The sequence below is a fragment of the Alosa alosa genome, chromosome 18 (genome assembly GCF_017589495.1).
Source record: "Alosa alosa isolate M-15738 ecotype Scorff River chromosome 18, AALO_Geno_1.1, whole genome shotgun sequence".
NCBI lineage: Eukaryota > Metazoa > Chordata > Actinopteri > Clupeiformes > Clupeidae > Alosa > Alosa alosa.
Window position 1 is genome coordinate 30,857,225 of NC_063206.1, and position 21,345 is coordinate 30,878,569.

Consider the following 21,345-nt stretch of genomic DNA (forward strand, 5'->3'; position numbering starts at 1 on the left):
TATTTGTTCAACTTTATGAAGCAGAATTACGCACTAGGCTACTTGGAACATAACACATTTGACAAAGGACAGATGTATGTTATAGTGACAAAATATTAACTTTCAGTGTTTTACGATGTCTTTGTCATGGGGAAGTTTTTTTCCCATGCATTTATTCTAGGCTACCGTCAGTGACTGCCGTGAGAGAAGTGGGTTCTGTGTTTCGTCAGGGCTTAAATTTCACTGCGGGATTGCGGGTATTGCGCATAATTTGTTCAAGTCCCGCAACTCTAGCCATCATAATGCGAGAAATTCCCGTGATACACTTTTACAGCCTGTCTGATGGCGTTAATATAGCCTAATCATTAAGTGGCGAGTTGAATTGAACATAGCCTCATGCAGACGCACACACACACGAGAGAGAGAGAGAGAGAGAGAGAGAGAGAGAACCACTTTATGCGCTTTACCAAATAGGCTACGCTACCATGGCAAACTTTTACATCTGGAAAGAGTTCCTTGGTAACGATCCTGCTAGCTCAGGTCACGTCAACACTTGATCCCAGAAAGATTGTCTTCGACATGTTCGTTTTTTGAACATTTATTGTATCTAATGACATAGAAAACATAATAATTTGCATACACATACCGCACTATGCACAACTTTTATTCACTAGCGACTATAGCCTAAGTGTTATAGGTTAAACGTCAATATGAGGCATTCAAATTACTAAATATGTTTAGCTACTAGTAATTACTAGTAAAATCCTAAATGCATTATTAAATAAATACACTCTATATGAATTCAAAAATATATGATAGAAACATATCACATAAGCTATCATTTTCAGTGTGTGTTTGTGTGTGTGGAGAGAGTCAAGCAGAATCTAGGATGTCCACTGTTGTGAATGATCCCACTACAGTATATATTACTGATGACGTCAGGGTGGTGGGGGCCCCAAAATCAAACACTTTTTTAAAAAAAGTATCGAAGTATTGAAATCGCAATTCTTGACTTGGTATCAGAATCGACCCCCCCCCCCAAATTGTATAAATCCCCCCTACATGAATAACCTAAGGGGGGAATTCCCCCCCATTTTTTAAAATTTTAAGCCCTGTTCGTTCATGTCAGTGACTGATGCGAGAGAAGCGGGGTCTGTGTTGTGTTGCGTTAATTTATTTTCAATTGGGCATGCCGTGCCATGTCGTCCACAGCTCTTCAGTTCTGACAAAGCCGAAATTACTACTTTTGAAACAATGAGTGCGCACGTTTGTATGGTTATATTGCTTGACAGGGGGGGATCCCAAGCAGCTTTCAGCCATAAGGCTACTTTGAGAACATTTCCTAATTCACCCGACACTAATATTCAAAATGTTGAAAACTATTTCGGCATAGCCTATGTAATGTTAGTTGTAATGTTAGTTGTAAAGAAATGGGCTACTTGGTGAGGCTTGGCCTCACAGATGCGCTCGTGCCTTAGATGGCAAGAAAAATCTTCACGATATAGGCCTATTAACTGACCACCCGATTCACGTTGACTGGGGGGCAGGGGGGGCCATCAGACATTTGATCCCAGTTAATCCAGCCCTGCCCCCAACAAATCACACCTTCCCACTAGCTGTGACAGCTTAAAAGAAGTCGAGAGGACTCCTAACTCACAGACCTATTCACAAACCGGTTTTGTGGCATTTCGCCTGTTTTGAAATCCTATGCGGCTACAGGAGCTTCCAATCGTGAGGAAGCAATTTTGCATTGTAGGCATAACTAACATGCAATAACGCCACCAACAACAACCAACAAATGTAACATTATTGTGAATCAAATTAAAATGTTCTCTTTTGTAAACGTAGGCATAGGCATAGTAACAGATTAATTTAATAATGTTACAAAGATACTACATCAATCCGTATGTTTCATTAGGCTACTAGGCCAGGGGCGGAGCCAGAGGGGTGGCTTTGGGTGACACAGGGCATCCTTGAAATTCGATTGGCCACCCCAGGTGCCACCCCGAAATCCTAGTCTCACGATTGGCCATTATGACGGTCTAAGGCGGGACCTTTCTTGACGCATTTGCAGCGCTAGTTTGAAGTGTCAGACAGACTTGACTTATTGTTTTTAGCATGTGAGTTTAGGCCTACAGGCTACTGCTTGTGCTAACACGCAAAGATATCTATTTACCTATCGCATCCGCCAGTGCCTATTTATCTAGGCCTAATCACACACACAAGTAGCGTTTGTTGAATCACGTCATCCTAGACTAATTTTCCTACCTGCTTATTGTACCTAGCCTGCCCAGCCAACATTTGCTAGGTCATTAAGTGTTAACTGTGGGCCTACTTTTGTAAAAGCGTTTAATGATAATACTGTCCTAATCAAGGTTTGAAAATCGGAGGTGCATCCGACTAATAGCGATTTTCATTTAATCTATGGCCTGTCAAAATAATCTTAGCATTCATAGTGCAAATTAATTTAGTCTTTTACGCAGTGGAGAAAGTGACAGCGCACGGCAAGAAAGAGCATCCAAATTCACCCATTCTTCTCTGTTGAACTACTCGCGAAGTAGCTCAGCACACAGACATTACATGTATCACATCACATGAAAGAGCTTTTTCTTAGCTTTTAAACGATGTTAGCCACTAGCTGCTGTGATAAACGGTTCGCGAGAAAAGTAACTTTAATTTAATCATATTATTATACAGTTCTCGCCCATCTCCCTACCCATTCATCTCGTGGAATGCTTTGCTTAACTCTTCCCATATACAAACAATACATACAATCATATCAGAATAAACAGACCTTACCGAACACAAAGGTGTAAAGCATCCCCCTGTACAGATAGCAATTCCAGAGTAATCCGGTTTTGAATTTGCAGCAAATTTCTACATGCAGGTCTCCAACTTTGGGCTTTAAATTTCATAGCAGGCCCAATAAAACATAAATGTTAAATACAGCCTAGATATCTGTAAATATTAAAATCAGATGATTTACAGTTCTATGTACAGTAATATGCCATGTTTCATGTTTTTGTCATGTTTCATACAGTGATGCAGGTCTACTGCTGTGAATAGGCTAAATACAACTTTGATCATTTTTATGTATAGTTAACTTTGGCCTTGGTGCCCTGACATGAGGCCTTTGTGCCCCCTGCCAAACATGCCCAACTGAAGGCCAAGTGGCCTTGCCCCTAAAATTATGAAATTCCAAGCCTGGTCCTAATGTAATGTTAAGACAACTTTTCATTTATGGTTCATCAAGCTCACTCATAAACACTCGTCGCATCTAGGCTAGGCTACAGGTAGCGATATGAATTCTGGTGACCATTCAACCAGTCAAGGATTTGTTGTGAAATATTTACATTTTGGGAAGTTTACGTAGCTTAGGCTAAACTGTTTATTTCGTCGACCATGCCTGTTTTATTCGTCCCGGCCAGGAGGAATAAATGAAACATTGTGCACGTTCCACTTTTGCTTAAAGAATTCCTGAACGGTTTTGTTCAGAGCTGAAAGTGCAACTGTATTTGACAAAAGGCAGATGTAAGTTATTGCTAGTGACAAAATATTAACTTTCGGTGTGGTCTCTTTGAAAATTATGTGTAATTAAAACGTGTTTTGATCCCAGTTGTCCCCTATAGGCTAGTGCACGGTGTCCTATATCCAAGGGGAATATTCTCACCCATATGTCTTGCCACTCTGTTTCGAGGGACAAGGGGTAGGCTAGGGGAAGGGGAAGAATAACAAATGGGATTGAGCCTTAGGGTCTGTAGCATTATGAATGTAACATTATGATTAGATTAAGGTTAGTCTTTAATTGGTGTTTCATTCCTGTTTCATACAAAAGTATTTTAAGCATTTAGTTGAGGTGTTTGTTGATTTTACCAGCTCAGACAAAAAAAGCAGGTCAAATTATTTTAACAGCTACAAAAATAGATGGCCATAGATAGCCATATAGTATAATAAAATATATTTTAATGTCCCCATGATGGAATTTGTTTTAGCTCAGCATAACCCATTGATAGACAACTTAGATTTAATATGTTTGTTTATTTGCATTTTATTCAAATACAAAGACATTTTACAGTATGTCTTTGTCCTTCAATTGATGAGTATGGTGTTTGGTGCATGGTTTTCCTAATGTATTTGTGCTAATTTAACATCTTGAGCCTGTTTCTATTTATCTGGATGTTTTGCCTCATGCCACCCTTGAATTAATCAGTGCCCCACTAGGGCCACCCCTGTTAAAAATGTCTAGAATCGCCACTGTACTAGGCTATTTGTTTTGCCTTACTCTTGATTCATTTAGGCTAGGCCTTTTTATTCAGTTATTCATCATCTTCCGTCCTTGTGTGGCGCACGCATTCTCAGACCTGTCACCTGCCACTCATCGTAAGGGAGGTGTTTGGAATCATTCCCGCGTTACAATCATCAGCCAATCAAGGTGGTCACTTCAGTCAAGCTCGTGCATGAGTAATAACGTCATCCATAGCAACGAAGACTCACTCACTCTTAGTCAAAGATTCTAGAGCGCTTAGCTCCAGAATCTGTTCAGGAGTTGTCATTTTCCCTTACTAAGAGTAGGGCTAAGTCTGAAAGGCTTTGTGAATAACTTAAGAGAAACTCCTAGCTAAAATCTTTTATTGCTATTTAGGAGTAGCCTACTCCTAGTGGTAAGATAAAAAGCTTTGTGAATATGGCCCCTGGTGTCAAACCCAATGTATAGCCCATTTACACAAAATAATGGTCGAATATTAGGCTACTGATGATCATTGTTATTTAAGAACATGCAGCGCGTAGGGCACCAAAAACATCTTGCTCGTAAAAAATCATTATATCGCACATTGTGGAGGGTCTGTTATTTAACCTACAAACCACAGGCCTTTATTTTGGGCAAGCCTGCATTCGAGGCAGGCCTTCTGTTGAAGAATTGTATATAAAGCCTGCGCTAACAGTAATCCTCCTGCCCCCGATACCACAGCTGTGGATAGTGTGGAATGTTCAAGTAATAACACAATCCAATGTGTGTCTCAATTGTCCCCCGCTGACCACCTCACACATTTCTCTAGATTTTGCAACGACCTTACATGACACAATGCCATAAAATGCCACAGAATAATGTTTGTAATGATACCAGTTAGGCCTACGTTCAACAGTAACATAAGTGTAATGAGCTATTCATTGTCGAAGGTGCATGGTGAAGTGAAATTCTTACTTTGGAAAACAAACATTTGCCGATAACATTGATGGGGATAGGCCTACTTGTTTATTTTTACGTAGCCTACAATGGCCAGTTCAGACAAAGCCGAAATTACTCATTTTGAAACATTTGTATGGTTATATTGCTTGACTTAAATCCCAGAGAGTAGGCTACCGCACCCCACAGTGATGGGCCTAGCATTCTTACGCGTTCAGTGTGGGGTATAAACAAGCTGAGAATTTAGCGGTGTCACGTCTGCCTGTCAGAGACGTGGGGAGCTGAAGCTTGGGATACAGTTACTAGAGTAACAGTATTTTATTTCTTCTTATGGAATAATTTTCACTTTTATAAAGGTTTTGTTTGAATGCTGTTGGAACAAATAGTAGTTGATTAGAAAGGCAACTTTCTGTGTGTTCTGGACTGCAGGTAACTTGTTAAGCCAGTGGTTCTCAAACTTTTTCTTTCATTCCCCACTTTGATCAAGGGGCATTGACTGATGATAGTGGAGATAACGTGTTATCCCGAGGCCTTTGCAAGTCAGCATCTCCGACGTCTAACCTATTAAAAATATAAGTTTTCGATGTCCCAAACGAAGAGCCATACTTTATTGTTTTAACAATCTCTATGCTACTCACCAAAATGTAGGCATGGGAACATGATGAAGTATCCAACCGTCGTGTGTTAAATTATTGTGATTACGAGCCAGTGGTTTTCAAACATTATGCGTGACTTGGACATCTAACAAAATGCAACAGACTCATATCTTCCTCGCATTCGCAAAATGAGGACATACAGACTGCTCAGATAACAGGTGTACCTCCAGTTATGCACGGTTTTAGTCAAGTCATTTAAATGTGCTGGTGAAACAGTTGTGTACTCTATTGTTATTTATCCCTATTCACCCACGCTGTCAATTCTGTGGCGCAGTGCGTTAAGGCCGGCTGATGACAGCCGCCGTTACGCAGCAGTTATCAGTCCCCTGTCCAAGAGTTCGAATCTGGGTTAAGCCCATATTTTGAGAAATGCTGAATAGACCACAACCAATTTCAATTCTTCAACACGGTCACCGTTAGACTAGAGGGGAGAAAGAATGGGAAAAGATCTGGGCACAGTTCTTCCAGAGCTTCGTGCCAAGTAATAAGCGTTGAGTCGAGATGTTTGTGTGAATGAAACGAAGCATATAGGCCATAGTGTGACATGCGTAAACCAATGGTGTAGAGATGACGCCACAGGGTTTTATTTAAAAGAGCCTACGTTTGTATGTAGGCAATTTATATTCACAATACTTAGGCCTACTAAAATAAATAGTATTTTATTTGTATTGGTTGTTTAGAGTAAAAAAAAATAGGTCGGTCTTAACGCAAGTTTACAACCGGCAAGTCGGTCGGACTAAAAGGGGAAAAAAATAAATATTTGGGTCGGTTCTAAATTGACAGGGTCGGTCGGGTTACAGCAAACAAAAATATTTTTAAGGATGGCCTGGCAGTGTTTTTTTGCGCGTCAGCAAAAGCAGAAGTCAGCCAAATATGAATGTAATTCTGCGGCATAAACCAGATGTATTTGTTTATTGTACAGAAACATAAAAATGACATGTCAAGCAGTCAATTGACTACATTGCAGTCAAGAAGTAGGGCAAATTAATTTACGAAACCAAAACGTGGGTCATAGTTGTCTAAGCCTCTATTGCGTAGCCTGTTAAAAACATCGCCAGATAGTATTACATCGGCAACAACATTGTTTTCTGCAGAAGCCTACCCAAGGCTACAGATTAATTCTGAAGTTATTTATCTACTGGCTCAATTATCACACAAGACACTGTTTTGATTTGCGTAGTTGCGTTACCCCCAACACTGTCAATAATGTAGACAGCAAATTTCGATTTTCGTTACCACCGTGTAGTCAAGCCATACCCAAGTAGCCTAAATCGAGGTAATGTTTAATTATGCATGATATATTTTGTTATTGAGTTCGTAGGCTGGGATTACTCTCGGCAACAATTATGTTTAATGGTAGCCTCCTTATTTTTCAGAAGGGCGCAGGCAGAGCGATGTACAGTGGCAGAGCGACGCACAGTGGCTGAAAGTGGTACTAAAGCTTCACGCCTCGTAATGTGCGACTGAAGTGGTCATTTGAAAGCGATGCCCACTGTATGTGTAAAGAGCTAAATTACGGTACCTAGACTGTCGTAGACATTAATGTGCTTTATACCAGTTATCACTGTAGGACAACTGAAACAACACGAAATAAACAGGGCTGTTGCTGGAAATATTTTATTCCTGTAGGCTATACTACCTACCTACATTGCTGGTACATTTTGGAACAGTATAGCTACATGAACGAATTATCTTTAATGTCGCATGTTATATATAGCTTAGTTGGCTTGTGCATGAATATGACTTCTGTCAGTCTACAGTCTTTTAGCCCATCTTTACCATGATAACCCTTCCAAGATAGAACCCTTTCGACGCTCTACTTTGAGAGACCAACCACCACTCATGCCATTGATGTTGAATTTTGGGCGTCTGACGGAAACTGATCAATCTGACCAACAATTAACGTCGATTTGACACTATTGGCTGTCCGGGTTTGCAAATCATTCATGAAAATGTAAGTTGTGCATTTTGTTATTATAATCACAGCATGGCCTTACTATGTTATCATTACATTATCGCAATGAATAAGTCATCATAATCATCATCGTCAGCATGGCATGTCACACATACCTACCTGCTCCACCACTCAATTCTTATCATGTACTAGGCTCAACTAGGCTCTACACTCCACCACCTGCACACTGTACATCTCCTCGTTCAAACTCAACAAACTTCAACATGTTGCTGACATATGCTAGCCTACTATTTTATTTTTGCACAATTGTCACTACAGGCACCCGCCGCAATTTTGTGTCGGCTACTTCGATTAGATGCTCTCACAGAATCCTGGCTCTGAGCCAAATTGGGAGGGGTGGGGCCTGACGTGAGCTGTTATTGGATCAGTCCAATGGGCCGCTGATTGTCCTTCCTTTGGGCCGATCGTTGGCCAAAATAATTAAATTATATATATAGCCTATTCTGTTGGCCCAAAAGGTACATCGGCCCACCGGGAAAATGCCCAGTATGCCAGATGGCCAGTCCGCCCCTGCCTGTCTCCCTGTGTGTGCATGAGCATCTGTATTCATGTGTGTACGTAAGTGTGTATGTGGGTTTATGTGTGTGTGCATGTGTAAATGAAAAAGGTCTGCATAATAGAAACTGATTCAGTGAGCATAGTATCCAACCTGATATTAAAATGTGTCAGCTGCAGCACATCAAATTTGGCAAACTTTGAACATGTGCATCACAAGTTATTGCCACATTGCATGACATTCTGAAAATATTTGAGTATGGCTATGTCAAGCTAGAGCATCTGAAGACTGTGATATAGCATGTCAAATGTCATTTACTTTGAACATCACAAGATATTGGCAAAACATTGTTTTTGGCTCCTCAATTTTGATTGGCCACTGGTGGCCATTTTGTTGAGTGATCAAATGAGCAAATGTGATCCCCAGGGACCAAAAGTTTCAATTCCTCATCAATCTCATGTCAACATAGTTTCTAGCTAGCGTTAGCGGCTGTCGTATTAAATACAGTGATATTAGTAGATTATTCCATTATTAGTTCCAGTTAATACATTTTAAAGGATTAAAAAAACAATACGTAATATTATTACATTATTGGCAAAAAGTTATAACATTACTGGTTCAGAAACTGTATTACATTTTCAGCTTTATTACCTAAAAATGGCCACAATTATTAAGTTATTTTAAGTCATTTATTACATTATTGGTTGGTATACCACTGCTTGGTTGAATTTTCTATTATGATGCAGTGTTTAGAACGTCAATTATTTTATGTTAACTGCACAGTTATGAAGTACCTCCAGTTTTTTGGGCCGTATCACACTTGTATATTAATTCGCCAAACTCGTGAAGTTTACATGTTAGATTGGAATTAGGAAAAACAGCTTTTGAATTTTATGCTGCCAAAAAATGGAATGATTTACATGCGCTGAAACTGGAAACTTTCCTGTTTTCCTTTTAACTGGGTTTCCTTGGAATGTTTTAGAAACCTTATTACCGGTGTTGTGCAGACTGTTTGTATGTGTGCACTATGATTGTTGGTTTAAATTGTTGTTGTATATTGTGTATGTAATCAGGGCGTCATTGGAAAAGAGAGCTTGCTCTCAACTGACCCCCCTGAATAAATAAGGGTGAAGAAGTTTTATGAGATTGTATGACAGTGAAAGATGGTACATCCCCTCTTCATTCAATAACTTCATCCACTTTGTAGTTTTGGTTGATATCCTTATGACAGAAATGCATGAAAGCTAACATTATCAGTTAACTTAAAATCATTGAGCACACAAGCTAATGCCACAAGTTTGCGAATGCCAAGTTTAGTCAAATTAAAGTCAAATTATCCCAAGTTTAACAATAAATGTATAATCTTTTAACTTTGTCTCACTTGCTGCCCCTGTTTACACCCTGTTTGCCATCATGACACAGACATATCTATAACGATAGCTGACGTTACCATCGTCATAGTAAGCTTGTTTACAGATGATGTCAGTGGCATGGCAATTTATAGGCAGTTTTCTAATGTTAACTAATAGCATTTCAAACCACATTTGGATTTGGAATCTGATTTCTTTTGGGTCTTGCTTGTTAAGACTTGCTACATATGGTCAGATTTCAATAAATTATGCACATTAAAGAGGCCCTATGCAACAATTTTAGCAAAAATTAAATTACCTTAATTATGCAGGTTGAGAGTCGTTCTGATAGTTCTACAACACTTTTTGGGTCGTTTGGTGGGTGCTTCGTCTCCCCCTAGTGCTTCTCCGCGGAAAAAACGAATATGCAACTTTCTGGTCCCGGACCGAAGAAATCTGGATGTGACTCGGCGGAAGGCCTCGAAAATGTAGTAAGATTGTAGTTTCTAAGAAGACTGCAAAACGGACTCCGACTTGGCTTTGTTGCTACTGAAATTGTAAGTAGCCTACTAGGGCTGTAACGATACACCAACCTCACGATTCGGTTTGTATCACGATTTTTGACCCACGGTTCGATACAAATCTCGATTTTTCTTTTTTTTTGGGAGGGGGCTAGACATTTTATTAAATAACATTTTTTTTATTACAACTTTACATGTTTAATTCAGTTGTCTGGTTGAAGCCTGGAAATAGCTTAGCCTATCATAGTCTACTGATTGGACTGTTCAGTTTCCCTGTGTGTTTAAGTTTCAAGTCAAGTCAAGTTTATTTATATAGCACATTTCATACACAGAGGTCATTCAATGTGCTTTACATAAACAAAACCAAACAATAACAACAAATAAAAGCATAGAAGGGCAATATAGTCAAAGAATAGTTAAAAGGTAAAGATCATAATAAAAAGAAAACATAAAACACAAGGTAAAATCATTTAAAAATAAAGACTAATTAGTAAGCAAAAACAAAGGCAAAAAAGTAAAAAAAAGTAATAAAAGACAAAGTAGAATAATTATTAAGGCAGATTCAGAATTTGTAACTCGGCACAGTTAGCAGAAAGCATCTGAGAACAGTTTGGTCTTAAGTCTAGATTTAAAACTGGCTACAGTTGGGGCCTTTTAACGTCATCGAAAGTTGGTTCCACAGCTGAGCCGCATAGCAGCTAAAAGCTGCTTCACCATGTTTAGTTCTAACTGTAGGTTTTACTAGCAGGTTTTTCATCTGGGACCTGAGAGGACGAGAAGGTGTGTACTGCTGAAGCATGTCTGACAAGTATTTAGGTCCTGCTCCATTTACTGATTTATAAACAAGCAATAGTGCTTTTAAAGTCAATTCTGTGACTTACTGGAAGCCAGTGCAAGGACTTAAGAATTGGAGTAATGTGGTCAGTTCTTTTAGTTTTTGTTAGAGTCCTATCTGCTGCATTTTGTATCACCTGAAGCTGTTTAATAGTCTTTTTAGGAAGGCCTGTGAACAGTCCATTGCAGTAATCAACCCTGCTGGAGATAAATGCATGAATGAGTTTTTCTAAGTCATGTTTTGACATCAGCCCTCTGAGTTTGGCAATATTTTTGAGGTGGTAAAAGCTGATTTAGTTATCGCTTTCATCCAAGATTTTTAACAGTATCCTTTGCCTTCAACCCTTTTGTGTCAAGGAGAGTGGCAACCCTAAGTCTTTCCTCATTTTACCAAATATAATTATTTCAGTTTTTTTCTTTGTTCAGCTGAAGAAAATTTTGAGACATCCAGGTGTTGATTTGTTCTATACACTGACACATAGATTCAAGAGGACCATAGTCGTTTGGTGATAGAGCCTTAGAATAGCTAAGTAAATTTGTGTGTCATCTGCATAGCTATGATATGAAATCAAATTATTTTGAATGATTTGTCCAAGTGGGAGCATATAAAGGTTGAATAATAGTGGCCCCAAGATCGACCCCTGGGGAACACCACAGGTCAAGGACGTTGGTGTTGAGGTACAGTTTCCGATGGCAACAAAGAAGCTCCTTTCTTGTAGATATGATTTTAGCCAGCTGATAACTATGCCTGTAAATCCAACCCAGTGTTCTAGTCTGTGTAGTAAAATATTGTGATCAACAGTGTCAAATGCTGCACTAAGGTCCAGTAGCACTAGGACTGATGTTTTACCTGAATCTGTGTTGAGGCGTATGTCATTGGAAACTTTAATGAGAGTTTCAGTGCTGTGATTTGCCCGAAAACCAGACTGAAAGTAATCAAAATACCCATTTGATGTTAGGAAGGTGGTTAATTGATTAAAGACTACTTTTTCAATAATTTTGCCAAAATATTGGATATGGGCCTGTAATTGTTTAGCATGGAGGCATCCAGGTTATTCTTCTTGAGAAGTGGCTTTACAACAGCTGTTTTCAGTGACTTAGGAAAAGTGCCAGACAGCAGTGATACTGTCACAGCCAGGCCAGGTTCCCAAACGAGCAATCAGTCCAACTTAACCACACCTGCCCGTTCACTCTCCCCTGCTTATTAGTTACTCACCCCAACCAATCAGTCTCCACTGCTCATTCTCTTCCCTCCTGATTGGTGATCACTTTCACCTGCACTTCATTGAACCACAGACTACTTAATCTCCATTCACCCAGCACTCTGTCTCTGGCCTCATCATCAGATACTACAGAACTCCAGGTCACTCTGTTCCTTGAAATCTGTTCTGAACTGCTATTGAAGCTGAATCTCCTAAGTTTGCCTTTTGGATCTCCTGTGTTCTCAGCGTGTGGTATGACACTTCTGAACTTTTGCCAGTAGGCCATGTTTTCGTGAAAACCCTGGATTCTGCCTGTGATGTTCTGATGCCTGTAAATAAATCTCACTCTGCTTGACTTCTTGTCTTGTCTGTCTCTGTGGGTCCTGACAGATACATTTACAATTTGAAGGACATCTGCCGCTATGAGGTGAAAAACAGTTTTGAAGAAATTGGTAGGCAGAGTGTCTAAGACACATGTGGAAGACAGGGGCGGAGCCAGACATTGTAAACATTCAGGGCTTAGCCCATTTAAGTTTTTTTTAAATAACCCCCTAACTACATAGTTCTCAGTAAAAATGTCAAGTTTTTTTTTGCCTGAAATTGCACTGTGCCTATTTACAAGGGCATTGTTCCCACCTCTTTTGGGGTCAACCATCAAGTGCTGGACCTCTATAGAAAGCTGAGAACCTGTAGCTTTCGTAGGAAGCAGTCAAGATAACGGTGTGATGTACCGACAAAGAGCTACAGAGGCTAGAATGTAGTTTTTTCTTTCTGCCGGATTACAAGCATCTCTGAACTGACCACATTTCAGCCCTCTAGGTCACTTGATATCCCTTAGAAACACAACTAAGCCCTAGCAACCAGCTGTGTGCAAAAGTTGATCAATATAGAATGAAAATATGAGTGCTTTAGACTATTTTCTTAGATTATTTGCCAAGGTATGCCCATGCGTTTTGTAAAATGCCTATGGATACTCCCCATAGGACTTTTTGTTATCCAAAATGCATACTGACAATCAAATGCACATGAACCCCTTTGTGTAGAAGCATAATCCTGGTCTCAAATGAAAGGTAACACTTTGAGGTTTCTTGTGGACTATTTAGATTGTATGTGAGGTGTTCTGATATAGACTGACTACACAAAATATGGAATAATTACAAAAAAAGTCTATTTTTGCATTTACTTTGTTTGTTCAATGAGTGTGTATAAGATGGACTATACATCTGTACAACTAATATTGGATAATACAACATGAAGATTCAATTTCTATGGATTCTTGTGAATGTTTCAGTACCCAATATGAGGCATCTACTTATTGTGCTGCAGCTACACTGCAGCCAGAAGTCAGGGTATCACCAAAAGCGGAGGAGGGGGAGGGGGGCATTTTGGATCAAATTTAATTGAGACATAAAATTAATCTGAGAATGTAAAGGATTTTTTTGGATTCCCAAGAGTCAAAGCTTTGAAATGGTGTATAACATTACTATGCTACATAGCAATATGGTGCATACAATTGATTTAGAATGTTGGGGGGAGGTGGGGGAGGGGGGTAACCGTCCCGCCAGCGGAAAGGGCCCTTTCCTCTCAATATATCATTGTAATGTTTTTTTTTTAGTTAATAATTAGTTAGGCAGCCAAAACAACATAACATGACTTTTATATTTATGTGGACTCTTGGATTATAAGATCTGTGGTGGTGGATAGGATATCAACAAGGTTTTAAGGTAGGCTTATGCAACATATGACACTGAAAAAGTTGACATGGGCAGATAACTGTTAATGGTTTTTCTGACATTTCAAAACAGTGTAGCCTAATTTATTACAAGACGAGGATCACTTTGTTTTGGGAGCTGGAATATCTTATTCTGCAGTAGGCTTAGCTAGCCTATGAGAGTATTGAATTTGCCTTTTTCGCCCGACGAACGAGGACATTTAACGTTAACGTTAAGCATTTAGGGGAGCTAGCCAAGGAGCCTAACGTTAGCCTGCCTAACTGACAGAAAGCTCTTAACGTGAAATCACCAACCTGAAACAACACCATCCGTCAGTTCACTGGGCGATGCTGTTGCTTGAACGGAGCTGGGTGGTCTTTTGAAAAACTTTCTAATATCCATAACGTTTCAACAACATGTACACAAAGTGTTTTGTCACAGACTGTAAAAGTGACAGACTTCTGACAGAGGCTTTTGGAACACCGGGCCATGACGTAAGCGTTGTCAAGGCAGCATTTTCACTGGATCTAAACAAATCAATCTAACCATTGAAATCACCATAGCCCAGAGACCTGGCATAGATCGTGTAGCAAGTCAAATTATTTTTCAATATTGGGCTTTGAAAATAAGAGATATATTTCCTCAGTAATAGAGCATTTGGTGACATTTATAGAGAAACCGAGGGGAAGTTATATTGGAAATAAGAGTTGCCGGGAATTTAAAACACTAAAAAAAGATTCGGGGCTTTTGAAAAAAGATTCGGGGCTTAAGCCCCCTAAGCCACCCCCTAGCTCCGCCACTGGTGGAAGAGCTGAGATTCTGTACCGTTTTTTCAAGTGTTTCGTAGTCTATCAAGCTGAACTCTGACATCAAGTTTAGTTTCCCTCTGTTTGTTGCTGGAAGTTCAGGTTGTTGAATTTGTAATTGAGCAGATATGTTGAGTCTGATTTTGTCAATTTTACCTTTAAAAAAAGATGAAAACTCATTGCATTTATTAGTTGAGAGAAGTTCAGGCTTAATTGTGAGGGGGATTTGTTAACTTATCAACAGTTGAAAATAGAATCTGAAAGTGTTATTTGAACTTCTATTGATAATGTTAGAAAAGAAAGACTGTCTTGCTTTGCATATTTCAGAGTTATATGTGCGGAGCATCTCTTTATGGATTTCATAGTGGATCTGAAGTTTGTATTTACGCCATTTTCTTTCAGTCTTCCTACACTCTCTTTTTTAGAAGTTTAACTGCTGGATTTTGCCTCCATGGTGCTTTCTGTTTGTCCTTAACTTTCTTGAATTGTAATGGAGCAATGTCATCCATAATGTTTGCCATTTTGCATTAAAGTGATCAAATAAGTCTTCAGAGTCTGACAGTTGACTTGACTTTAGTGAAAGTGCTTGCTCAAAGAGAGCACTTGTCTGATCATTTATGATTCTCCTTTTACCATCATAGCTGTGTTTTGAGTGTGTGGGGACATAGACACATCAAAGAACACGCAGAAATGATCAGATAAGGCCAGGTCTTTAACAGCTGTAGAGACATCGAGACCCTTTGTGATAACAAGGTCGAGGGTATGGCCGAGAGAGTGTGTTGGCCCCTGTACATGCTGTGTTAGGGAGAAAGTATCGATTAGTGCAATGAATTCCTTGGCATAATTGTTTTCAGGATTATCCACATGCAAGTTTAGATCCCCTGATATAATAAGACAGTCAAACTCTATGCAAACAACTGATAGCAGTTCACCTAGCTCTTCAAGAAAAACTTTAGCTGAATGTTTTGGAGGCCTGTAAATTGTCAGTAATAAAATCTGAGGAGAAGACTTAATGCATGCACACAGATATTCAAATGAAATAAAGTCACCGAATGACGACTGATTGCACTGAAAAGACGTCTTGAAAATTGTGGCTATCCCCCCACCTCTTTTATTTGCTCTGGTAGCACTCAAGAAACTGACGTTTGGGGGAGCTGATTCGATGAGAGTAGCAGCACTGTTTGCTTGATCTAACCATGTCTCAGTTAAAAGTAAAAAATCAAGGTTGTGTGTGCAAATTAGATCATAAATTAAGAATGATTTGTTTGAAAGAGATCTGATATTTAGGAGTGCTAGTTTTGCTGTAAGTGTTGGGGAAATATGATCCATGGGGGAAATCTGAGGTTGATGTGGTACGGGTAGGAGATTGGACTGGTTTACCCTATAAGCTATTTCAAGGTAATACTTGTTCTCCTTGGGATAGGCCCTTTTGGGAAACGTTGGTATTGAGATGATCAGTCAACTTCAATGCAAGAGTTTTAAACAAATATGTGCAGCATGCTAATGATGCTAAGCGGATTTAATAGTAATTTAGCTAGTCGTCTATGCGTCCTTGCTTTCACGATTGTGAATGTTTTATTTAAGTCGCGCGTGTTCATTGAGCAGGAGAGGGAGGGAGAGTGAGAGGGAGGGAGCGCGAGAGAGAGCGGGGCAAGGAGAGGGGGTTTACTTCTATACTGTTTGGTAAAGTTGCACACATAGTCTACAATGAAAGCAAGAAGAGGTATGAAATTATTATTTATTTATTTATTTGTTTTTGGACAACGTAGGCTACCGATAAGTAAAGCGGGAGTTGTGGGTTGCTTTTGCGGCCGCATAAGCTGCAAAGCACTGTGTGAAACACTAGAAAGCAGGGCTCTACAGTGCGCCCATTTCACTCGCACATGCGAGTAAAAATGATGCCGTGCGAGTGCAAAAAAATATTTAGGCGCACTGGTGCGAATGACTTCTAACCATGTCAATGTTTGTCTGCAAAATACACCGCAACATCGAGAAACATTACTGGTGCAAACCATAGAATCACGTCGCGAATGCAGCATAAAAACTACACCTCCCATCAACGTTAGCAGTTTTGCTAGTAGTCGCTTCTATCAAATCCAAGAGCGCGCAGAAAAAGCGGAAAGTTAGACTAGCCAGCCAAGATGCAAAGATTGAAGAAATTAGTTCTTCTATCCACCGAATTCATCGGATATCGGAGGAACAGGATGAGATTCTGAGAATGCAGTGAGAGAAGGAAAGGTAACCTAACATGCCTTTCAGCCCAGTTGACGTATTGGCTGCAATAAGCAAAATATAGCTGTAGCGAACCAGCACAAAAGTAACCTCCCGTAATACTCCCGTTTTATTCAAAGGTAGAACGCTACTGACAACTCCAGGCTTCCACGCATGCTTGTTTATTTACACCGAATAAGCTGAAGTGCAAAACGAAAGTAGGCCTAACGTTTGCCTACTGCCCCTATCAATGCAGATATTTCAAATAAAAACTAAAAGTATAAAACATATATCCTTGATTAGCCTATGTTGGGTTTTGTGGAAGAGAAAATGGACTGTTTTAGTAGTAGTATTAGGCAGTATGCAGTCAGATAGGTCACCATGGGCATATTTGGTTTAGCTATAGATGGATTCACAAATAAATAAATTAGCCTACATTTGGCAGGATATTTGATGTACAGGCTAAATGCAAATATGGCAATGTATTATATTATTTTACATTAACAAAATGTAGGAAAATGAAACAGACTGAAAATAAAGTAGGCACTGATCTTTAAAATCCTGTTTCCTGTAGCCTAAATGTTGTCAGTCATCCTTAATTTGACTTAACTGACTGTGCGCCCAAATTTTTGTCTGTGCTCCTAAATTTTTTTACTTGGGAGCACAAGTGCTCCTGAAAAAAAATGTTAGTGTAGAGCCCTGAGAAAGGGTGTGTCGCGATTCTGCCTTTTCACACCGCGACACAGTATCGTGGATATGAATGTCGCGAAGTTTTTAATAAACTGCCTGTACACTTACAAAGTTCTCAATGCTTCGGTTTACATGTAGAAACCCTCATTATGCTACTGTGTAAGTGTGGTGCTATTTTGAGCCTTTTTAGTGGTATAGAAATAGCGATTTCTTTCTACTGTATGTGTGCCCCGAAGGCTAGCGTTAAACGCTAATTAGCGGTTTGCAATAAAACTGGTCACATTCGACTAGCATGAAAACAAAATCGCAGCGAACGGTCGAACTCGGTACACATGTGTTATTAACCCCTAGGTTCATTTTGTGCCGGAATTGTCCTTTAATGAGTCAAGTCATAACAAAAGGCCAACAGCAGACTGGTCCATACAGCAGGAATATGAGGGCCAATAAGGACATCACATCTTCACCATTTCTGGCAAGTAACTTACCTGGGTACCTGGATTATAAATATTTACAGTGCAAACATGTATTACTTGAATTTGAAAAAGACAGTCATAATGCACCTTACCACTCTCAGAATCCATTTTAGAGCAGAAGTTGGAGCCAATGAGATCTGACAAGGATTGGGCAGCCGAAAGTTTGTGTTTACTGACTAATGACTGTACACGCTTAGGTTCAGACTGGAGTTGAATAGGACACTCTGAGACTTGCTGTGGCTTGGCTTTTGAACTACTAGGTCCAGAAGATGGTAAAACAATTGATGATGAGTTGGAGAAGTTTCCACTATGCTGTTTGCAGCCTTTAATTTTATCCTTGAGCTTGAAGAAGGGTGAGCGAGGCTTGACAGAGAGTTCAAACATACTGCTGGTCTTGTTGTTGCGCGTGAACTGGATGCTCACCTGGATCCTGCCTCTTTCTTTACACTTCTTCCCAGGTTTAGACTCCAGTGTATACCAGCTGAAAGACATTCAGACATTACTGTTAAAAAATATGTTTTTTATTGTACTTTTGCACAGCTGTTTATCACTTCTTGTTAATTGGTGGGCCTTGGGACATTTATGACATCCCTAATATTTATTTTCAGATTTTTACCAAATATTTACCACAGTTGATCTGTTTTGTGCTGTGTACAGTATCTACAGAAATCAATTACTCATTTACTGTTCCTTAATAAGTTGCACCATTTTGTGAGAGATTATGCATGTGTGCAGAATAGCAGATGCTGACTGTTAACCTGTATACCACAGCAACAAATTGGTATTTATTGGTTGAGAACTCATCATGAGTGTGGAGGGGGAAGGGTCTGGGATGCCAAACACCACATGAGCCTTTTGAAGGAGTCATGGGCCTAATTCACCGAAACACTGATGAAGGAAGGTGTCTGCTTAATAACCCTAGTGAAATGCGCATGTAACCCACATGGATAGCCAACTTGCCCATTGTGATGTACCAATAATTCTTTGGTGACCCCTAGAGGGCGCACGAGACAGGTTCAAACAATCAAATAATAATAAACAACTGCTACTACAAATTAGAGACAGACGTCGGAACGGATAACTAACGATACAGAAAGAAAGAATAAGAATATTAATCAAAACAAGAATAATATTGACCAAACAGAAATCAAACACATTTCTTTTGACCGAAAAGCTTCAATCCTGGTGAGTCGCTAACCCCAAATAATTATTTATTATGTAGGTTGCCAAGTCACTTAACAAAGACAACGTTATTATCCTGATAACTGTTACAGATAAACCACTTCCTGAACAAAGACCTTGTTGGACCATCGTAACAGATGAAAATGTATTAATCACTTGAATCCTGGTGAGCTAGTATTTTAAAGGCTGCTCTGTTTTCTCCACAAAAGTTGCTTTGTTGATGTTTTTGGTAGTAAATCCATACATAGGACAAGGAATTTTATACTTCTCCTGTGTATATCTGAAATATGTACATTTTATACTCAATATTCCTATTTTCATTCAATGCCTTCGCAACTACCTTGCAAAAAACAATGCAATCACATTAACTGTGAGTGGGAAGCTACTGGCAGTTTTAAAAACCTATGAGTGACAGATGCAAATGAAGAAAAATAGATTTGTGGTTGAAGCATAGTAGTTCCACAGAAAACTGCACGTCAGGGCCCATATTCACAAAGCATTTTACAGTATCTTACCACTAGGAGTACACCTAAATCGCACTAAGAACTTTTACCTAGGAGTTTTCTCTTAAAAGTTATTCACAAAACCTCTCAGACCTACTCTTAGTAAGGAGAAATGACAACTCCTAAGATAAATGAAGAGCTCCGTTGCTATGGTTGACGACGCCATTACTCATGCACAAGCTTGACTGAAGTAACCACCTTGATTGGCTGATGATTATAACCCAGGAATGATTCCAAAAACCTCCCCTACGATGATGAGTGACAGGTCTGAGAATATGTGTGCTACACAAGTAGTGCAAAGGACGGAAGATGATGAATAAATAGCCTAAATAAATAAAGAGTAAGACAAAACAAAAAGCCTAGTAGCCTAATGAAAAATACTACGGATAATGCAGTATCTTTGCAACATTTTTTAAATGAATCTGTATGAAGACGTGTGCAAAGAGGAGAAACAATTTAATTTAGGCCTACAATAATAAAAAAAATACATTTAGTTTAGCCTACATGTTGACAACTGGTTTTGGTTGTTGTAGGCAAATATAGGAGAAATTCCGAAAAATAATTGGCGTGTTACTCGTAACTTTAGGACTCCTACATTTTTTGACTAAGAGTAATTCACGAAGCATTTTGGACCTAAAAGTAGCACCTAAGTCTGTCTGGGACAGCTTAGAAGTCGAAAGGACTCCTAACTCACTAAGACCTATTCACAATCAATTTTAAGCCGCTTTTTGTGGCATTTCACGTCGCAATGTTATGAAATGAACATGCGGTTACAGGAACTCTCAATCGGGAGGGAATAATTGTGCATTGTAGGCCTAACTAAGGGATGCAATAACGCCACCAACAACATGTAAACGAAATGTATGCATGTAAACTAAATGTATGCATGTAAACTAAATGTAACGTTTCATTGTAAATCAAATTCAATTGTTTCTCCTCTTTGCGAATGTAGCCTACGTGTCTTCATTCAGATTAATTTAAAACATGTTGCAAAGATAGACCTACTATATTAAATCTCATCTATCTAGCAAATAGTTTAACCTTTTAAGCTCTTCACCTTTTTAACTGTTCATTCATTCAAACTATATTAAACCTCATCTACCTAGCAAATAATTTAACCATTTAAACTATCCACCTATTTAACTGTTCAGTCATTACAACTATATTAAACCTCATCTACCTAGCAAATAATTTAACCTTTTAAACTATCCAGCTATTTAACTGTTCAGTCATTCCAACTATATTAAACCTCATCTACCGAGTTCAGTCATTCCAACTATATTAAACCTCATCATGTTGGTTGCCAATGAGCACATCATCTGTTTTAACAATATATTTTGCATTTTCATGCACTGGTAATTCCCTGGAATTGCGTTTTCTAGTTAGAGTGCATGGAAAATGCACTCTATTGTTATCCGATTTCTTCTTATTACAGTGCATGAAAATGCACTGTACTGTTCTTCCTAGGCTTCTTATTAGAGTGCATGAAAAATGCACTCTATTGTTATCCGATTTCTTCTTATTACAGTGCATGAAAATTCAACTGCTGTTCAACTGCTTCCTGTTTCAAA

The 21,345-nt window shown here is 39.1% G+C and overlaps 1 protein-coding gene across 1 annotated transcript in view; it reads right to left on the reverse strand.

Annotated features, from left to right (window-relative positions):
- Nucleotides 1-21,345, reverse strand: part of LOC125311712 (rab11 family-interacting protein 2) — an 89,032-nt gene that overhangs the window by 45,599 nt on the left and 22,088 nt on the right. Inside the window, exon 2 of the mRNA XM_048270001.1 lies at nucleotides 18,182-18,570. Coding sequence (XP_048125958.1) covers nucleotides 18,182-18,570 — 389 coding nt within the window. The remainder of the gene's footprint in view (nucleotides 1-18,181; nucleotides 18,571-21,345) is intronic.